The 19,076-nt window shown below is 41.3% G+C and overlaps 4 protein-coding genes across 8 annotated transcripts in view; 2 read left to right on the top strand and 2 right to left on the bottom strand.

The window, feature by feature from the left end:
* apbb1ip (amyloid beta (A4) precursor protein-binding, family B, member 1 interacting protein) overlaps positions 1 to 1,756 on the top strand; it is a 34,109-nt gene extending 32,353 nt beyond the window's left edge. For 3 of the 4 annotated variants that reach the window (XM_058060614.1, XM_058060612.1, XM_058060613.1), the window contains one exon: positions 40 to 1,756. In XM_058060614.1, coding sequence (XP_057916597.1) covers positions 40 to 779 — 740 coding nt within the window. In that variant the 3' untranslated portion in view covers positions 780 to 1,756. The remainder of the gene's footprint in view (positions 1 to 39) is intronic. The other variant, XM_058060615.1, reaches the window with a different exon arrangement.
* On the bottom strand, positions 500 to 8,809 carry LOC131109059 (protein adenylyltransferase SelO-like). Of its 2 annotated transcripts, none has more exons than XM_058060619.1 (19): positions 7,951 to 8,809; positions 7,762 to 7,880; positions 7,556 to 7,684; positions 6,414 to 6,478; positions 6,288 to 6,344; positions 6,114 to 6,212; positions 5,563 to 5,630; positions 5,398 to 5,485; positions 5,255 to 5,324; positions 4,010 to 4,082; positions 3,867 to 3,950; positions 3,654 to 3,783; positions 3,548 to 3,592; positions 3,398 to 3,479; positions 1,588 to 1,680; positions 1,378 to 1,498; positions 1,235 to 1,314; positions 1,011 to 1,166; positions 500 to 705 (listed from the first exon to the last, which is right to left on the bottom strand). In XM_058060619.1, the coding sequence occupies exons 1-18, from the start codon at positions 8,180 to 8,182 to the stop codon at positions 1,044 to 1,046; spliced, it is 1,758 nt and encodes a 585-aa protein (XP_057916602.1). In that variant the 5' UTR covers positions 8,183 to 8,809; the 3' UTR covers positions 500 to 705; positions 1,011 to 1,043. The 2 variants fall into 2 exon arrangements, with proteins under 2 accessions (XP_057916602.1, XP_057916601.1); XM_058060618.1 differs by having other exon boundaries at positions 501 to 701; positions 7,951 to 8,808.
* On the top strand, positions 8,545 to 13,406 carry pdss1 (prenyl (decaprenyl) diphosphate synthase, subunit 1). The gene is made up of 11 exons (XM_058060622.1): positions 8,545 to 8,744; positions 9,462 to 9,517; positions 9,595 to 9,718; positions 9,787 to 9,917; positions 9,985 to 10,126; positions 10,190 to 10,301; positions 10,419 to 10,528; positions 10,603 to 10,683; positions 10,767 to 10,880; positions 10,946 to 11,026; positions 12,229 to 13,406. Exons 1-11 carry the CDS (start codon positions 8,589 to 8,591, stop codon positions 12,367 to 12,369), a joined length of 1,248 nt encoding a protein of 415 aa, XP_057916605.1. The 5' UTR covers positions 8,545 to 8,588; the 3' UTR covers positions 12,370 to 13,406.
* abi1a (abl-interactor 1a) overlaps positions 12,854 to 19,076 on the bottom strand; it is a 29,025-nt gene continuing 22,802 nt past the window's right edge. Inside the window, 6 exon segments of the mRNA XM_058060621.1 lie at positions 12,854 to 14,169; positions 14,245 to 14,356; positions 14,358 to 14,431; positions 16,029 to 16,283; positions 17,069 to 17,191; positions 18,443 to 18,543. Of these exon segments, the coding sequence (XP_057916604.1) occupies positions 13,994 to 14,169; positions 14,245 to 14,356; positions 14,358 to 14,431; positions 16,029 to 16,283; positions 17,069 to 17,191; positions 18,443 to 18,543 (841 nt within the window). The 3' untranslated portion in view covers positions 12,854 to 13,993.

Genomic DNA, 19,076 nt, shown 5'->3' with positions numbered 1-19,076 from the left:
ATAATGTCAACTGTCCCTTTAACTGTTTCCTTCTGCCAGATGCATCACCTAGCCAGGTGGCCAACGGGCATGCTGTCAATCATCCATCCATTCCTCAGGTACACAGAGGATGCATTCAGACCTTTCATGCACATACAAAATACATTTCACTAAAATGTCCCTGTCCTTCACAGGACAACAGTCTACCTGGACCACCTCCTCCTCCTCCGCCGCCGCCTCCTCCTCCTGCAGCCCACGTCGGCTTTCCTCCACCCCCACCCCCAGCCATGACTTCCTCCAAACCTATCCCCCAGCCACGACATCTACCCACCAACTTCCCTCCTCCACCTGTGGACGACAATTCCGAAGCCCCACCAGACTTCCTCCCGCCACCCCCTCCGGCACCTGGCTTTGGCTCCTTGCCACCACCCCCTCCCCCCCTCAGCACCCTGCCACCTCCCCCTCCCCCCCTCAGCACCCTGCCACCTCCCCCTCCCCCCCTCAGCACCCTGCCACCACCTCCTCCCCCCCTCACCACAATGCCGCTTCCTCCGCCACCAGAGCCTGCCTTTTTACCGCCGCCACCTCCACTCACAGGAGCACTTCCGCCCCCTCCACCGCCACCTCCGTCGATGTCCACTGCCCCACCAAGAGCACCACTGCGGCCTTCTGGGTCGGTGAAGAAGGTACCTCCTCCTCCACCAAAGCGGACTACACCTGCCCTGCATGGAGGAGGAGGAGGAGGAGGAGACTTTATGTCAGAACTGATGCTCGCCATGCAGAAGAAGAAGCACCATTAGTTGATGACCTGACAATGTTTACAATTTGTGCTTAGCAATTAAACCTTCAAAGCTAAAATGATACGCAGTGGAATTTAAACATTTGTAAAGGTGTGTAAATACTCTTACAAAAAAACATTTGTATATAATATTCACTAATTAAACAATTTAACAAAATCTATTTTAATGTGAATTTGTTCTAGGAAATATTGAGAAGTAGCCTAGTATAAGAATAATGTGTAGTTCTCTTACTTTGGCATCTTGGTGCTGTGGTGGTAGGTTCCTTCAAGATGAGCAGCTGACCTTTAACCTCTGAGCCCACCTTGGTGGCCTTGCTGCATAGCCTGCTGCCTCTGCTGAGCTTTGAGTGATGAAAGGCAAGGAGAGGATGCGGTGCAGCAGCGCCACCTAGTGGACACAATCAAGCTGTGACATAAAAGGCTAATTGAAATGTGCTATTGGGGGCGAATGCTTACCTCTGAGAAATCATCCATCTCTGCTTTCCTGATGGCCGACTCTGCCATCCAGTTCCTCAGCACGTAACGCGGGTTCACACCTGCAGGTACACGACATTGTGTTTCGTTTGTCTTGTCACAGGATCGCTTTAACATCATTTTACCTTTCATCCTTGCTTGGCGCTTCGCATCTTGGTCATGTGACTGCCTGCCGAGGCGCTGCAGGTACATGCTCAGCCAGTCTGCAAAGAGTCCATGTGAAGATAAGTCCTCCAGAGCCCAGGCCTGACAACACACCAGCACAAATGTATATTTTAAAAATCATTCCATCCACGCTATTGGCTATTATTTCCAATACTGAAAGAGTGGAGCACCTGTGTGAAGTTGCGGTCGTGGAGCTGCGGCGCTGAAGCCTCACTCAGCTGTCTGAAGGTCAATGGAAAGTCGGCCTGCGTGTCTTCCATCACCTGGACAACATTGACAAACTACTCAGTTGTTTGCGTTGCACCATCCTGACAGCTGTATAATAATAATAATAGTAGTCCCTCGCTTCCTTTGGCTGTATTACAATACTATACTGGGTAATACGAGTGGAAAGCCACCATTGCAATACATTGATGAGGTCATAGCAGGAAATGTGCTGTCCACAAAACAAGGCAATGTTAACATGTTATTTATTATGTCTGTCTTTATCTACTATATTGGCTAATACAAACGTAAAGGTGATAAAGTTAACCACCATATTTACAAGATGCTAAACAGGTTTCTTAATGCCACGCTACTGAATACTACTGTATACTACTGTATACTAAATACTACCAATATGCCGTATTTTCCGGACTATAAGTCGCACTTTTTTTTCATAGGTTGGCTCTTCCTGTGACTTATAAATGAAAAAACTATTTATGTTACATAAAGACTGGACACCTTTTCTGTTCGTGTTTATTTTTTGTGTAGCTGTTAGCATCGTGTTAGCATAACTTACATCTATTCAGCCTGGTCTATATTATTTTATTGTTAAAACTTGCCTTCCAAGAGGACGTAATGTCTGTTTTGGTCAAGTAGTTAAAATAAATTACCTGCAAAAAATGCGACTTATACTCCAGTGCAACTTATGTATGTTTTTTTTCTACCTAATTATGCATTTTTGGCATTGTGCGACTTATACTCCGGAGCGACTTATAGTACAGAAAATACGGTACACAAATGTTTAGTCTTATTGAATAGTACTGTATCCTGAATACTACCAATATATTACATGTATTTTCCGGACTATAAGTCACACTTTTTTTCATAGGTTGGCTTATACTCCAGAGTTATTATAAACTTACATATATATATATATATATATATATATATATATATATATATATATACATATATATATATATATATATATATATATATATATATATATATATATATATATATATATATATATATATATATATATATATATATATATATATATATATATATATATATATATATATATATATAACCTATATTATAAACTTATATATACTTTTAAAACAATTTATATTACATAAACACTGAACACCGTTTTTGTTCATGTTTATTGTGTAGCTGAATAACCATTGTGTTAGCATATCTTACACATATTCAGTGTGACTAAGTATGACTTATGTATGTTTTTTTTCTACCTAGTTATGCATTTTTGGCCTTGTGCGACTTATAGTCCAGAAAATACGGTACATAAATGTTTAGTCTTACTGAATACTACTGTATACTGAATACTACAATATACTGTATTTTCCGGACTAGAAGTCACACTTTTTTTCATAGGTTGGCTGTTCCCGTGACTTACACTCCAGAGTTATTATAAACTTTATATATATATATATATATATATATATATATATATATATATATATATATATATATATATATATATATATATATATATATATATATATATATATATATTACTTATAAATGAAAAAAATATATATTTTCTGTTCATGTTTATTTTTTGTGTAGCTGAATAAGCATTGTGTTAGCATATCTTACACCTATTCAGTGCGACTTATGTATGTTTTTTGCATTTTTGGCCTTGTGCGACTTATAGTCCAGAAAATACAGTAATCGCCTCGGTCAAGGTAGACTTAGTGATCCGGCTCGTGGATTGGATCTGATTGCCTAGTCGGTGTACTAAGAACTCACCTGAAGTAGGAGAGCGATGATGTGGTCATCTTCCACGTCGTCACCAAGAAGACCCAGTTTGGCTTTGAACAGCTGATGAATCCTACCAACGTGCCAGAAACATAGATTGATCCATACTGTATATATCCATCCATCAATAGATGGACTTACCTTGCCTTGTAGATGTCCGCGTATCCCTTTAAGACTCTCTCCGCCCTAAAGAACCAAAATAGAAGCAGGTTGCTGCGTATGTCACACGGTTCCTCGTCTTCCTTACGCTAGCTGTTGTCCTGCAGTGAGAAGTGGCCTGAGAGCGTCCAGCAGCTTGTCCAGGTTGAAGAGGCCCACGCCGGCTTGCTGCCCCACGCTGTACCGACCCTCGTCGTCGGACGTGTTGGGGACAAAACCTGAAACGGTTGGGACACGGGTGAAACTATGCTCTCTCTGTGGCGTCAAGAAGGAAGGAAGGAAGGAAGGAAGATGTACGCACCGGGGTTGTAGGAGTCCATGAAGCCGAAGGGGCCGTAATCGATGGTGATGGACACGAGGCTGAAGTTGTCGGTGTTGCACACGCCTACGGCGACCCGGGTGTCAGTCGATGTGCGCGTGGGATGTGTCACGTGAGCTTCTCACCGTGTGCAAAGCCGACGGAGGTCCACTGAGCTATTAGATGCGCCGTGTCGTTCACCACACGGGAATAAAACGCCTACAAACACAACCAGGAAGTTAATACAGTGAACTCAGTCGCTAACAAACACGTATCGATGAGGCTATTGTGGTTTTTTTTTTTTTGTGTGTGAGAGGCAAAAACAGGTGATGACGCCGCTTCACATTAGAAGACATCAACTGTGGTGCAGTTTTCAGCTGTAAAAATGGCCACTAGGTGGCGGAAGTGCATCTTCCCTATGTAAATACGATACCAGGAAGTGAAGAGCAATGGCTGTCCATTCATTCATTTTACCAGGGTAGCAGGGTGTGCTGGAGCCTATCCCAGCTGTCTTCATGTGAGAGGCGGGGTACACCCCTGGACTGGTCTCCAGCCAATCACAGGGCACATATAGACAAACAACCATTCACACTCACATTCATACTTATGGACAATTTGGAGTCGCTAATTAACCTAGCATGTTTTTGGAATGTGGGAGGGTACCCGGAGAAAACCCATGCAAACTCCACACAGAGATGGCAGAGGGTGGAATCGAACTCGGGTCTCCTAGCTGCGTGGCATGCGCTTAAATCACTCATCCACCGTGCAGCCTACTGATTAAGCAATTGGAAATAAATGATTTTCATGTAAAACAACAATTTTTATGTTATGGTGGCTACATTTTTCTGTTTTTCTCCCTTTTTTGGGTTAAAAACAGATCTTATGTTCTACTGCTGATTACTAAAGAACGGAAACTACGTTTCTATTTCTGATGAAAGATGAGCGTCTAATCTTTCTTTTGGTATTTAACCCAACAACACAATATTCTGTGTGTCTTGAAAGATCAGTACAAATCCTGTAAAATGCCTGGGAGTTAAGAAGTACAGTCCAGAACTTCCTCAAAGTAGGATTCAATATGAATAAACGGAATATTTTATTTTGATAGTGTCTGGACAGTGTACTTCCTGTGGTGTCTGTTGTGAGAGCATTCATTCAAACCTGCAATAAATGTCCTTGCATTATTGGAGTGCCTCAGTAAACAATTACTGACACCTAGTGGCCAATGTGGAATACTACGTTACAATTGTGCCTTGTGGTTGTATTTTAGGTCATTTAGCCATTTTGATGCTTGAGAATGTTTAATTTAGGTAAATAATCAGTGCAATATGTATTTTGTTTACTGATATCATTTAGCGTATATATAAATGGAGCTAATATAATATTTGACTTACCAAATATTTATCGGAGTGGTCCGACTTGATGGAAGGAAAATGCTCTTCGATGACAAAGTCCAGTAGCTTTCTGAAAATCCACAAAAACAGAAAGCTAGTCAAACATACAAACTAATACAGGAGCATCATGAGGTCTGGCTCACCTGAGAAGATCCAGCTCTCCGCTACGAGACAAAATCTCCACCGAGCCAATCCGGAACCAGGATTTGGCTAAGCGGAGTACGACGGCTCCTGAGGGGGGGCGACACCGCATGTGATCAGCTACTACACACAGTCATCGGAATTACACAATGAGTAATAAAAGTCACCTCTTTCTGCTCTCACGTTGCCGTCGTAGAACTGGTCCCTCAACACTAGCTCGTCACTCACGACTAAACTGGAAGAAAAAGCATTTGAAAGATGAAAATTGGTGCTGTCATTCATCCATTTGGACACATTGCTCCGCCCACACGCCGTGACCAAAATACCAGATTGTTGCCCAACAGAATCTCTACAGGAAGTCAATTGTTTGATTGGTAATCATAACAATCAATACAAACCGATGTGACATGGTACTAGCATAGCATGTAGCATTAGCCTGCTCTCTCTCTCTCCCCTGCTCTCTCTCTCTCTTGCTCTCTCTCCCCCTCTCTCTCTCTCTCCCCTTCTCTCTCTCTCTCCTTCTCTCTCTCTCTCTCCCCTTCTCTCTCCTTCTCTCTCTCTCTCCCTTCCTCTCTCTCTCTCTCTCCCCTCCTCACTCTCTCTCACTCACTCTCTCTCATTCACTCTCTCTCACTCACTCTCTCTCACTCACTCTCTCTCTCTCACTCTCTCACTCTCTCACTCTCTCACTCTCTCACTCTCTCTCACTCTCTCTCACCTGGCGGCTCTGCTGGTGGGCACGCCCAGGAAGTGCATGGCCTCGCTACCAAGGAACTCTCTGAGCGACGAGCGTATCACGGCTCGGCCGTCTCCCGACCTGCCGTGGGGTGACGACGGACATTCGTAAACGTAGACGAGCAAAGCCTCCACCGGGGTTCCCCGCTTGGGCTACCTTGAATAGGGCGTCTTTCCGGAACCTTTCAGCTGCAGTTCCCACGTGTCCCCTTTCCTGGTAAACAAACATTCCACCTGGAATACTTGATCAGCCACGGTAGATCCAGCAACGATATTCTCTTACCTGTTGGTATACTGACCAAGGAGATGTGCTCGGCCATCGCCTAGCTGGCCTGCCCAGTAGCCAAACTGCAAAACAAACAATAATAATGTCAATAACTACAAAACCACAGAAACGTAGGACTTTTAGAAAGTGAAACTGTGACGACGACCATAGAACAAGACATGGAAGTAATTAGCACACTCATCTCTACATAACAATATAACTTTCATATACAGTACACCTGATTGTCAATATTGTTGAAATGTTACTTCAATGACCGTCTATACAGTTAAAAAAGGTTCCCCGATGGACACAGCTTGACCCTAGAACAGACTATTCCATTGTTGGCTGTGGGGAAAACTTATTCCGAATACAAACAAATGAGGGACACACTGATTGGCTTTGACTTTTCCTATTGAGGTTAACACATCACAGCATGACACAGCAAAGAGAAATTACGCCCTCTTGTGGCCATGAGCATCCATCCATTTTATTCATATTTAAAAAAATGCATTTAAACATAAGTTGTATTGAACAAGAGTTGTATTGTATTGCTGATAGTTTACTCAATTGTACCCGCTTCTTTCTAAACACACATCTCTTGGAATTTATAAAAAATGGGAAAATTAGCAGTAGTTTATAAGAATAAAGTGAAAATGTTAACAGAAAAAAACAGTAATACTTTTTCGAGAATAACATATTATTATGCGGACAAAAATTACATAAATATTATAGAAAAATTTAATTTAGTTGTCATTTTGGGGGGAAATTAAATTACACAAAAAAATAGCATGTTACAGGAATAAGGTTAAAATTTTATTGGAATTAAATAATTAAAAAATAATTTCTAAGTAATAACTTTACGTGAATAACATATGCGGGCAAAAAATACATAAATATTACAGAAAAATTACATTTAGTTGTCATTTTGAGGGGAAATTAAATTGCACAAAAAATATTATGTTACAGGAATAAGGTTACAATTTTATGGGAATAAAATCATTTTAAAAATCATTTATAAGTAATACTTTTACGAGAATAAAATTATGCGGACAAAAATTACATAAATATTATGGAAAAATTACATTTAGTTTTCATTTTGGGGGGAAATTTGAGCATACTTCTGTCACTCCAGACTTCCTCGCCTGATATAGCTTTCATACCTGATGGCCTCCATATCTGTGTGCCAGAGGCTGAGAGCCTGGTAGACGCCGTCCTCCACTGATATAGAGCAGGAAATCCTCTGACTGGGTCACAGCCATGTCCGAATCCAAGAGCCCTTCTAGAACATCCTGTAGATGGATCATTGCATACAAGATTAATATTTCAGCTGTATTAAAAATGCAGTTTTGTTTGAAATGACTGTTACCTTTGAAACTGCAGCCAATCTCAATGGGCCTTTCAGGGGAGTCGGGCTGGACTCAGAGAAGATGCAGTTCTTCACACTGCGGACTGCGTTCCCCTGGACTTCATCAATGGGAAAAGCCCCTGCAGAACAAAAATATCAGAGGAGGATCCACCAAAATGTATAATCTAAATAATGTTATTGTTTTCTTACCTTTGAGCTTCTCATTGGAGACTCTGAAGTGGTCCAGGTTCTGTATGAGGTTCAAAACACTTGCATTCCACCTAGAATTTATTATTTGTGCACGTGACTGCTGGCCTGACAGGAAAATGTCCTGAATTTGACACTCAGAATCAACCTTATGGCAAAAGTCAAGCATGTGGACTATGGTCATGCTTGTTGCCGCTACCACTGTAAATAACAGTACTTCGGGAATGCACCACATGTCAACTCCAAGTCTGTGACAATTGTCTAATGTTTGGACGATTTAAGACGTTACGCTTTACAGTAAATAACAAATGGGGGTTTGCTAAAGTTAGCTCGTTAGCTATTAGCAACCCCTGTAAATAACAAATGGGGGCTTGCTAAAGTTAGCTTGTTTTGCTATTAGCAACCCTACTCGCGGCGCTACCCGTTGTCTATAATCAACCAAAATAGTGAGACTAGTGAAAACAGAGCACATAGGAACGAAACAGCTCATAAAAACCGATTTATGGCGAGTTTACACGGAAGTAAGTCGTTATTTACTACAGGCTAGCACTTGGTTAGCTTACAGCGAACGCTTACGCAATGGTCGATGTCACTCACCAACTTCCTGTTCCGGTCCCGCTGCTGCACGCGCACGGGCGAAAATGGCGGCCCCACTGTGGCGGCAATGCCAAAGGTGGAGTATTGGCAACACCGGGACGAGTTTACTAGAAGCCCAGTGGCACTTTAGAGTCAGACCGGGATCTGTTTCTGTTGTGTCCAGTGGGCGGGCGAGCTGGAGCTCCTGGTCCGGTGACGAGGTGAGTGTGTCGGGATGGGAGTCGCTGTCAGGGAAGGTCATCTGGTTATTTAAAAGTGAAGGCAGTTGTCAGTCGGTCCTTCTTTGGGCTTAGAATACCGCTCAAGATGGTATACTTTTCGTACTTCCGGTCTTGTAATTGCACGAGTGTCCTGTAATAACTTTATGTGACAGGGGTCAATAACCTGTGCCTAATACGACTGCACCTCCTTATATGCATAACCGGAAATACATCGTACTACTACGTCTTCATTCATTCATTTGTATTTCCTAACATTTAGTCTTTTAATTTGAAGCGTTTTATTATCTTATCTGTTCTACCTATATTACATTGATAATTATGATTATGACAAGATGATCATAGTTGTCATACATACACATTCATAAGCTACTGTACACTGAAACTAGAAAACGTGTCAATCAATAGCACACTAACATTAGCTATAGTATTAAAAAACCGAGTATCTTCAGTATTAAATTATGTATTAAAAATACATATGTGAAGAAAAAAGTATTAAATAACTACAACTAGGTACTGTAAAAAAAAAATTTTTCTACATTAGAAAAAATAAATAGAATATATTGGAATAGAAAATATTTTTGGGGAGATTTATTCCAAGCAAAAAACGTTGTAGAAATTATGTTTATGTGAACTAAAAATAGTTTTACTTTCAGATTAGATTGTGCATACATAAACAGTCTAATAATTATGTTGCAGCCATTATTACAACCAAAGCAGAGGGTCATACAGAGGACTACATTATCCGGTACCAGGTGAGATTTTGTATTTTATTTTAAAGATTCTATTAGTGTTACCATTGAATGAAAAATAATAATATGTATTTCTCCAGACATGAACCCCAGCTATTGTATGCATCATATTCCTGTAAGAATGTCCACAGTGATGCCAAGTTGAAAGACCCCTTCACGCTAGCCCAGAAAGATTTAGCAAGCTTGTATGATGACATCAAAAAAGTGAGTAATAAATACAATTCCTAAATTAGAATTAGACTTGTATTTATTGAAATTGTGGTCCTTTACAGGAGTTGTTTGTATCCAAAGAGGAGCTGAAGTCTTTATGTGACTACTACTTTGATGGCAAAGGTAAATCCATCCGGCCGATGATTGTGGTCCTCATGGCGCGTGCCCTCAACATCCATAGCGACAGAGCAGGGTAAACACACACACATTGTAGTAAGTAACCGTGATGAAGTGTTTGATCCCCTTGTGGTTATCTCCAGAGACCTTCTCCCAGGCCAGCGTGCCGTTGCCATGATCTCGGAGATGATCCACACAGCTAGCCTGGTGCACGATGACGTCATCGACGGGTCGGACAAGCGTAGAGGGAAGAGAACCATCAATGACGTATGGGGGGAAAGAAAGGTCAGCGAAAATGAAACGCTAACTCGTTAGCATGTGTGGTTGATTGTGTTTTGTGTCCGTTAGGCCATCTTAGCCGGAGACTTCATACTGTCGGCCGCGTCCACGGCTCTGGCTCGCATTGGAAACATCACCGTGGTCAAAGTGTTGTCACAGGTCATCGAGGATCTTGTCAGAGGTAATTGTGTTGATGCACCGTGTGCATCCAATAAGAATTGAGCTTCTTGCAGCTTACAGTGTGTATAAAAATGGTGAACATACTCACTAGCCTAATAATTCCAGTCCTGCTCCGCAGGCGAGTTCATGCAGCTGGGTTCCAAGGAGAACGAGAACGAGCGCTTCAAACACTACCTGGAGAAAACCTTCAAGAAGACGGCCAGCCTGATCGCTAACAGTTGCAAAGCAGTATGTACGTTCTGTCTGCACAATTTCTACACTCCGTTCTGTGTTTTTTTTTCACTCTTTTCTTCGCCCTTAAGGTGTCCATTTTAGTCAATTCGGACCCGGACATTCATGAGATAGCGTACCAGTACGGGAGGAATGTTGGAATTGCATTTCAGGTTAGCAATATGGACACAAGTATTGGGACACAAGGCCCAGAGTTGTCCAAAATGAGCTGCTGGGTTCTTTCTCCTCCGTTCAGCTGGTGGACGATGTGTTGGACTTCACCACAGGCGCCAGTCAGCTTGGGAAGCCCTCGGCGGCGGACCTCAAGTTGGGCTTAGCTACGGGACCGGTTCTTTTTGCTTGTCAGCAGGTAATGTCTCATAGGAGGCGATATCCAATTAAAAGAAAAAACTCTAATAGATTTATCTACTTCAGTTCCCTGAGCTTCACGCAATGATTATGAGACGCTTCAGCTCCAAAGGAGATGTCGACCGAGCCTGGCAGTACGTCATCCAGGTAGGAGCTAGCTAGATTTATTATGGTAATGGTAATGGTTTTAATTTCATTTGAACATGCATCAGATTACAATTGAATGCATCACATAATCAGTTCACAGTTCCACATGTCCAAAAGGAGTAGGAAGAAGCAAAGCTTATTAAATCGTACCCCTCCATCTGGTACTTTTACAATCAGTAACTGTTACACTTGTTCACTTCCTGCTTTCCTAATATAGTTTTTTTTGTCATGTACTCATTTGTTCACTTCCTGCTTTCATAATATAGTTTAAGTTTTTTTTATTTTATTTTTATCACGTACCAAAGTATGAGGTGATATGACCATACAATGACATAATGGGTACCATAGTAACTTCCTGCTTTCCTAATATAGTTTTTTTCGTCATGTACTCATTTGTTCACTTCCTGCTTTCATAATATAGTTTAAGTTTTTTTTATTTTATTTTTATCACATACCGAAGTACGAGGTGATATGACTATACAATGACATAATGTGTACCATAGTAACTTCCTGCTTTCCCACTATAGTTTTTTTTATTTATTTTAATTTTATTTTTTTGTCACATACCAAAGTACGAGGTGATATGAACATAGTAATTTCCTGCTTTCCTAATATAATTTTTTTATTCATTTTAATTTTATTTTTTTTTGTCACATACCAAAGTACAAGGTGATATGACCATACAATGACATAATGGGTACCATAGTAACTTCCTGCTTTCCCAATATAGTTTTTTAAATTTATTTTAATTTTATTTCATTTTATTTTTTTGTCACGTACCAAAGTACGAGGTGATATGACCATACAATGACATAATGGTTACCATAGTAACTTCCTGCTTTCCTAATATAGTTTTTTTTATTTATTTTAATTTTATTTAATTTTATTTTTTTGTCCCGTACTGAAGTACAAGGTGATATGACCATACAATTACATAATGGGTACCATAGTAACTGTCAATATTTAGTATTGGATGACATTTTTAGGTAATTGATTATTTTTAGCCTTATACATTATTTTAGCTATTTGAAGATCAACTATATCAGCAAGTTTAAGTATTTGTGATTTTAGAAAAGGAGTCTGGGCTGACTAGAAAACATCACTGAATAGGCTGAAAGTCTAATAGTAATCCAGATCTGTAAAACGTAAGCAAATAAGCTTAAAATGCCACCTTTTTTTGTTGCGTAATGTTCCCTTCCCAGAGTGACGGCGTACAGCAGACAAACTTCCTGGCGCGGCGATACTGCCAAGAAGCCATCAGACACATCAGCATGCTGCGGCCCTCGGCGGAGCGAGACGCTCTCATCAGGCTCACTGAGATGGTGCTCACCAGAGACAAATGACACCTCTCCTCACCTTCAGGCAGCTAACGCCACCCGAACACTTCCTCTTCCTGCCACACAGGAGCGAGGCCAAAATGAGTGTGAAGATGTCACTCAATGACGTACTGTGACACTTTCTACCTCTATTATGTGAGTCGCAAATTATGGAGTATAACACAAGCCATGTGTACCAAAAATGTATGTAAATAAGTGTGTGTTTATGGTTATTTAAATAGAATCAATGTAATAATAATAGCAAGGCACTGAGCTGTGATGCTGTTGTACTGTACCGTAACCTTAACGTGTCTAATTCCCGAACCACACTGAAGCTTGTCGTGCACACTTGAAAGGATCATGATGAGAACCCGTTTCGCCAAGTGTCCTGTAACAATCACAGCCTTAATATCAACAAGTACTGCTCAATAAAACACACTTTTTTTTTTAAAAAACATCAAACTTATTACCGTGTATGTTCAGTTTTAACTCCCAATCAATCACCAACATGGTTGTTGTACATAGAATTGTTTATTATAAAAGGCTGTACATTAAATTTTTTTAATCAACATATTTTACATACAAATGAAGGGCAGAGAGATTTCACTATCCGAGACACTGAGCCTCGATTTGTTGTCGGAAGATGCATAAAAGCAAACGTGACAACAAAAAAAAAGACGTGATCTGAGATGGCAAACACCTGAGTGGGAACATAAGAGGATTCATCATGGCCGAAGTTGTTTTTTTTTTTAAATTAGACGTGGAATGTTTGGGTGCTTTTCACATAAATTGTATGAAAATAATGTACTGTACACCAGCTGATGGTTTGGTGTATGGTGCTAGTTTGTTAAAGAATGCTAATAAAAGCACAAATTGATGACCGTTATAGTTATTTGGAACAATAAGCAGACTACAGTACATCAGTAAATAAGACGACGGCGTCTTTTATGGGACGATAAGCTAGCTGCTACGAAGTAAAAGTATTGACGGCTTGGGTTTTCAATACGGTACTGCCAAACCGAGAATGTTGAGGTGATACTGCGTTTCCAGAAAACTTTATACTTTATAGTCTAAATTTCTACTCCTTGGTTGACGTAACAACAATGGCGGCGTCCATTGTTTTCGCCTCATTTCTACTGTGTTCACACCTGACCAAACGGACTAAAGAGCACTAGTGTGAGAGCACCCCTTGTTTCAGTTGGAGGCCCTGAAATCTCCCTCTGCTTCTCCTTAAAAGTTCAGTGATTCAACAGGAATACAAAAATTTTTCCAAACGAAAAACCGGTAAATAAATTTACAACATAATGGCAATAATAAATTGAAGGTAATATTATAAAGGTTTGCATGCTTAAAAAAAAAAAAAAAAAACCCGCCACAACCGCCGCGCTTTGGAGGAAGTGTGGCGATGCACGGCTGGAATGATGAGTGGAGGATCCTAATTGTTCATTGGACATTCACTGAAATGAAAGCTGTGACATTCACAGCTCCAGAGCCTGCCGCCATATTTCAGTTGTCGACACGCGTGAGCAGGCGGGACTCGTTATGAAATGTCCCATGTTAAGATGTCGCCCGCCCACCCACCCAGAAAACACCAAAACAGACTAATAAGAGACTCGGGTCGAGAACATTCTGGCAAAGAGTGAGTGGCACCTCAGTCGGCGTAGTGTATGATGCTCTCCACGTAGTTGCCGGGAAACAGGCCGGTGACGCCGCCGCTGACGCCTTCGAACCAGCCGTCGTCGTTCTTCTTCACTACGTAGATGATTGCGCCCTCCATGAAGGAAAGCTCGTCTTCTTTGTCCTTGGAGTAGTCGTAGATGGCCACCACTGGGGAGGAAGAAGGAAGAGGTTTCAGAAGTTTTAATTTTTTTTTTTTTTTTTGCAGCGAATTATCAAGCAAACCTTTCTCGATGTAATTCTTGGGCGCCCACTGTGGGTCGCCGTCGGCGTAGGGGTCGTTGTAGTGGACGACCGCCGCGTCCTCCTCCTCGTAGTCCACAGGAGGAGGGGGGTGGCGGCGGAGGGGAGTCGTCGTACATGGGGATGTCATCTGGGGGCGGCGGAGGAGGCGGGGTCGGGGTATCTGCGACTGGTGACGAGCACAAGACGACATGAGAGTGGCATGTTTTTGGTTTTAAATAAAGTTGGAGGACGGTGAAAATGTTGTGACATGCAAGACATGCAAACACTACCAATCATGCAGGTAGCATGAAAAGAAAAGTTTAGTAGAAATAGTCTGCATTCGTTAATGAAATATATTTTGAAATGGATTTATATTTGAAATAAATAAAGTACATTTTTTAATTTTTTTTCTATATTTAATATATTCTTATAAACCCATGCAAATAAATAAAACGAAATAGTCTGAATTCGTTAATGACCATGTAATGAAGATGTTGAAATACAACTTTTAAAAAATTGCCAAAATATATTTATTTTAAAATATTTAATAGATTTATATTTGAAATAAAGTATATTTTTTCTATATTTAATATATTCTTATAAACCCATGCAAATAAATAAAACAAAAGAAATAGTCTGAATTTGTTAATGACCATGTAATGAAGATGTTGGAATACAACTTTTAAAAAACTGCAAAAATATATTTTTAAAAATATTTAAAATAGATTTATATTTGAAATAAATAAAGTAAATTTTTGTAAATTTTTATATATTTAATATATTCTTATGAACCCATGCAAATAAATAAAACAAAAGAAATAGTCTGAATTCGTTAATGACCATGTAATGAAGATGTTGGAATACAACTTTAAAAAAAAAGCCGAAATATATTTATTTTTATATATTTAAAATAGATTTATATTTGAAATAATAAAGTATTTTTTTTCTATATTTAATATATTCTTATAAACCCATGCAAATAAATAAAACTGTGTACTGTGTACTATGGATGGAGAGTGTAATTTGTTTCCCACCAGCAGGGGGCGACAAACTTAACATTTAAAATAGATTTATATTTGAAATGAATAAAGTACATTTTTTCTATATTTATATATATTCTTATGAACCCATGCAAATAAATACAACTGTGTACTGTGTACTATGGATAGAGAGTGTAGTTTGTTTCCCACCAGCAGGGGGCGACAAACTTAACACAAGTACAGTCTACCATGCACTGCAAACATAATACCTGGAAGAAACACGCATGATAGTCAGAGTGTACACAAACAGTACTAGGGGAGACTAAGTGATGGCTTCCATGGGTAGAAGGAGGGAGAATGGGCGCAATGCATGCTGGGAGTTGCAGACCACAAGATGGTGAAGGACGGGGGAATAGTCTGGGATGATGATGATGATGATGATGGGGTTATCTACACTTACTGCTCTCCTGCATCCTGGCCACAAAGCCAGTCAGAGGTATCTGTGGCGTCAGCTGGGGCATAGGGGGAGGAGGAGGAGCGATAGCCACTGAAGGCCAGCAGAGGGCGACAGAGAGAAACCGATCAGTCACCAAAAAAAAGACACCCAAGTAGAACTCCGGCACCCTAGGGGGGGGTCTCAATTCAACTATCTAGCCGAATTATTTGGTTTAAAAAAGACGGACTTAGTCATACTGCCTCTAGTGGATGTGACGGCAATTACAGTTTCATACGCACAAATGTTTTTAACAATGAAGGGTTCCAGACTAGGGGTGTCAAACTCAGGGTATCTAAAGTGGACCTTACTTGAGTTCTGGTTGTAAGCAGGTGTGCCGCCATTAATATGAGGCTGTTGTTGTTGTTGTTGTTGCTGCTGCTGCAGTTGTAGCTGCTGCTGCTGCAAGGAGAACTGCGACGTGACCGACGGCGCCCGACGGTAGGTGCCCGTGGCCGAGACCATGGAGACGGACGAGTTGGCGGGGTTGTGCCGCGAAATCTGCCGCGAGATGGTGCCGAACTGTGACATCGGGGCCGGGCCCAGGCCGGGCCCGGGGGCTACGGCTGGAAAGACGCCCGCAGAGCGAAAAAGGAAGTGAGAGAAAGACAGAGACAGACAAAAAGAAGTAAGGCGGGTTTAACAAGAGGGTGAAAAGACCCAAAACATGAAACATCGAGACAGTTAAGGAGCTTGTAATGATTAGAACCAGAACAATCAATCAGGGAGGCACAGCTTATTAATGACTCAGCTTGAAGGGCGTGGCCTTTAGACAGCAGTGGGTGGAGCCAGAGGAAGCACAGGCAGCTAAAAAGTGGATTGCTAATTTTATATTCAGGATAAATGGAGTGTATTTTCCACTTCCATGACCTTTGCTGAACTTCATGACCAGGATAGAATCACCGACTGTCTTCCATCAGTTCAATTTCTACAGATTATACTCAGTGGGGGCCAAATCCCAAAGCCATTACTATTATTACACACTCAGGTTAGCCCCTCCCCTTCCTCTACATATCCATGATGGTGATGATTGAGAGGGGTTAGGGTCATCCAGGTACTGATAGCGTACCGTATTTTACCGTATTTCCCAGTTTGAACACCCATACAAGTGCTCCAATTGAATTGCACACCCATACTTGGTGTTTTTCCACTGTGAAAATCGCATGACACGTACCAAACGAGACCACAGACAGCTTAGAAGTAGAGTCACCACCACCACCACCATAAAGAGTCAAACTGATTAGAGTCCAGATTGGAAATTTGACCCGCAAACCCAGTGTCCCATGCAGGATGGCCATGAGACGACGAATGATTGACACCGGCCACCTCGGCCGAGGTTGGACGGTCTCACCTATAGAAGGAGGAGGAGGTGGTGGCGGGGGCGGCGGGCCGAGCCCGGCCACAGCAGAAGGAGGAGGAGGAGGATGTGGGGGAGGCGGCGGAGGCACGCCTGGAGGGGAGGTCATGGACAGGACTGTGGAGAGTTTTTAACATTTTGTGAGGCAGCAGGAGACTTCGGTTGGAATGGACCGTTTCCATGGTGACCGGCTCACTGAGGATGAAAAGTGCCACTGCACAAACCTGCAGCGTCTCTCCAATATGGAGTTGTTGGTTAAGTTAAACACGGGATTGATTGCAGTGCTGGGCTGGGCTTTAATGTGGGCCGCCCCTCTTTGTCAATGCAGCTTGGCCTATTTACAGTCACATAGAGAATCAGCTGCACTTGGAACACAATGGGTCTGCATAATCCCTGTCTGATAAACAGGCTTTATGCAACACTTTATGCTACGTCATGTTAGCAACAAAAAAATCACCTTATCTGCTCCAAATGAAAAAAAAAGACTGAATCTCAAATATTCATATATTAATATAAATATTAATAATATAATAATTTTTTCTCCCGCTTATCCTCACAAGGGTGCTGGAGCCTATCCCAGCTGCTCCAAATGAAAAAAAGACTGAATCTCAAATATTCATATATTAATATAAATATTAATAATATAATAATATTTTTTTTCTCCCGCTTATCCTCACGAGGGTGCTGGAGCCTATCCCAGCTGCTTCAAATGAAAAAAAAAGACTGAATCTCAAATATTCATATATTAATATAAATATGAATAATATAATATAATAATAATATTTTAATAATAATAATAATTTTCTACCGCTTATCCTCACGAGGGTGCTGGAGCCTATCCCAACTGCTCCAAATTAAAAAAAGACTTAATCTCAAATATTCATATATTAATATAAAAATGAATAATATAAAAATAATAATATTTTAATAATAATAATACTAATAATTTTTCTACCGCTTATCCTCACGAGGGTGCTGGAGCCTATCCCAGCTGCTCCAAATGAAAAAAAAGACTAAATCTCAAATATTCATATAAATAGTAATAATATAATATAATAATATTATTTTAATAATTCACATTTTTTCTACCGCTTATCCTCACGAGGGTGCTGGAGCCTATCCCAGCTGTCTTCGGGCGAGAGGGTGGGGGGAAACTGGAGTACCCGGAGAAAACCCACGCATTAGAACATGCAAACTCCACACAGAGATGGCCGAGGGTGGAATTGAACACTGGTCTCCTAGCTGTGAGGTCTGCGTGCTAACCACTCGACCACTCAATTGCAGTCAAATACAGTGAAGTACTGCTTCACTGCATATCCATTCAGTGTACATTTACACTACTTGAAGTAAAGTGAAGTGAAGACTCACCAGATCCAGGGTTGGGAATGGAGGGAGTAGGCACTGCGATGGGAATGCCGATGCCGCTGCTGCCACTATTCTCCCGGCTACCGCTGCCTCCGCTGCTCCCGCTAAAAGGTGGGACAAGGACAAGGAAGTTTCAAACCCTGTTACGAATCACTATACAGTGTGTAAAATTTGAGCATGGTTGGTTAACAAACATGGCTGCCATCAAGCACTATTTATTTGACAAGGCACCTAAGTCAATGAATATTTAATTCAAATGATTATTGAGAATATCTGGCATTTTCATCACAAGACATAGGGGGCGCCAAACATGCCAAGGTTTTCACCCAGCTGTAATTCTATCAATAAAACAGAGGACATCCTGTAAGACATCAGCACATTCTGTCCGAGTCTGACCCCCGGGGTGTGCAGATCAATGAACCCCCATCCTTGTCTCTCTGCCTTGATCCGCCTCCTCTTCCGCTTTCATCCTCACTTTGAACTGATTCCACCATCCACCCCCCCGCCCCCTCGCTCTCATCGCCTGTCAAGCAACATGCCCCCGAAACCCCTTCAAAACCACCACCGATCCTTCTACTATGATTCCTTCCATCCCGGTGAACACGCACCCCCCCTCGTACATCTCTTTACCCCACTT

This window comes from Doryrhamphus excisus, chromosome 21 (genome assembly GCF_030265055.1).
Source record: "Doryrhamphus excisus isolate RoL2022-K1 chromosome 21, RoL_Dexc_1.0, whole genome shotgun sequence".
Classification (NCBI taxonomy): domain Eukaryota; kingdom Metazoa; phylum Chordata; class Actinopteri; order Syngnathiformes; family Syngnathidae; genus Doryrhamphus; species Doryrhamphus excisus.
This window is presented reverse-complemented; position numbering and strand designations above follow the sequence as displayed.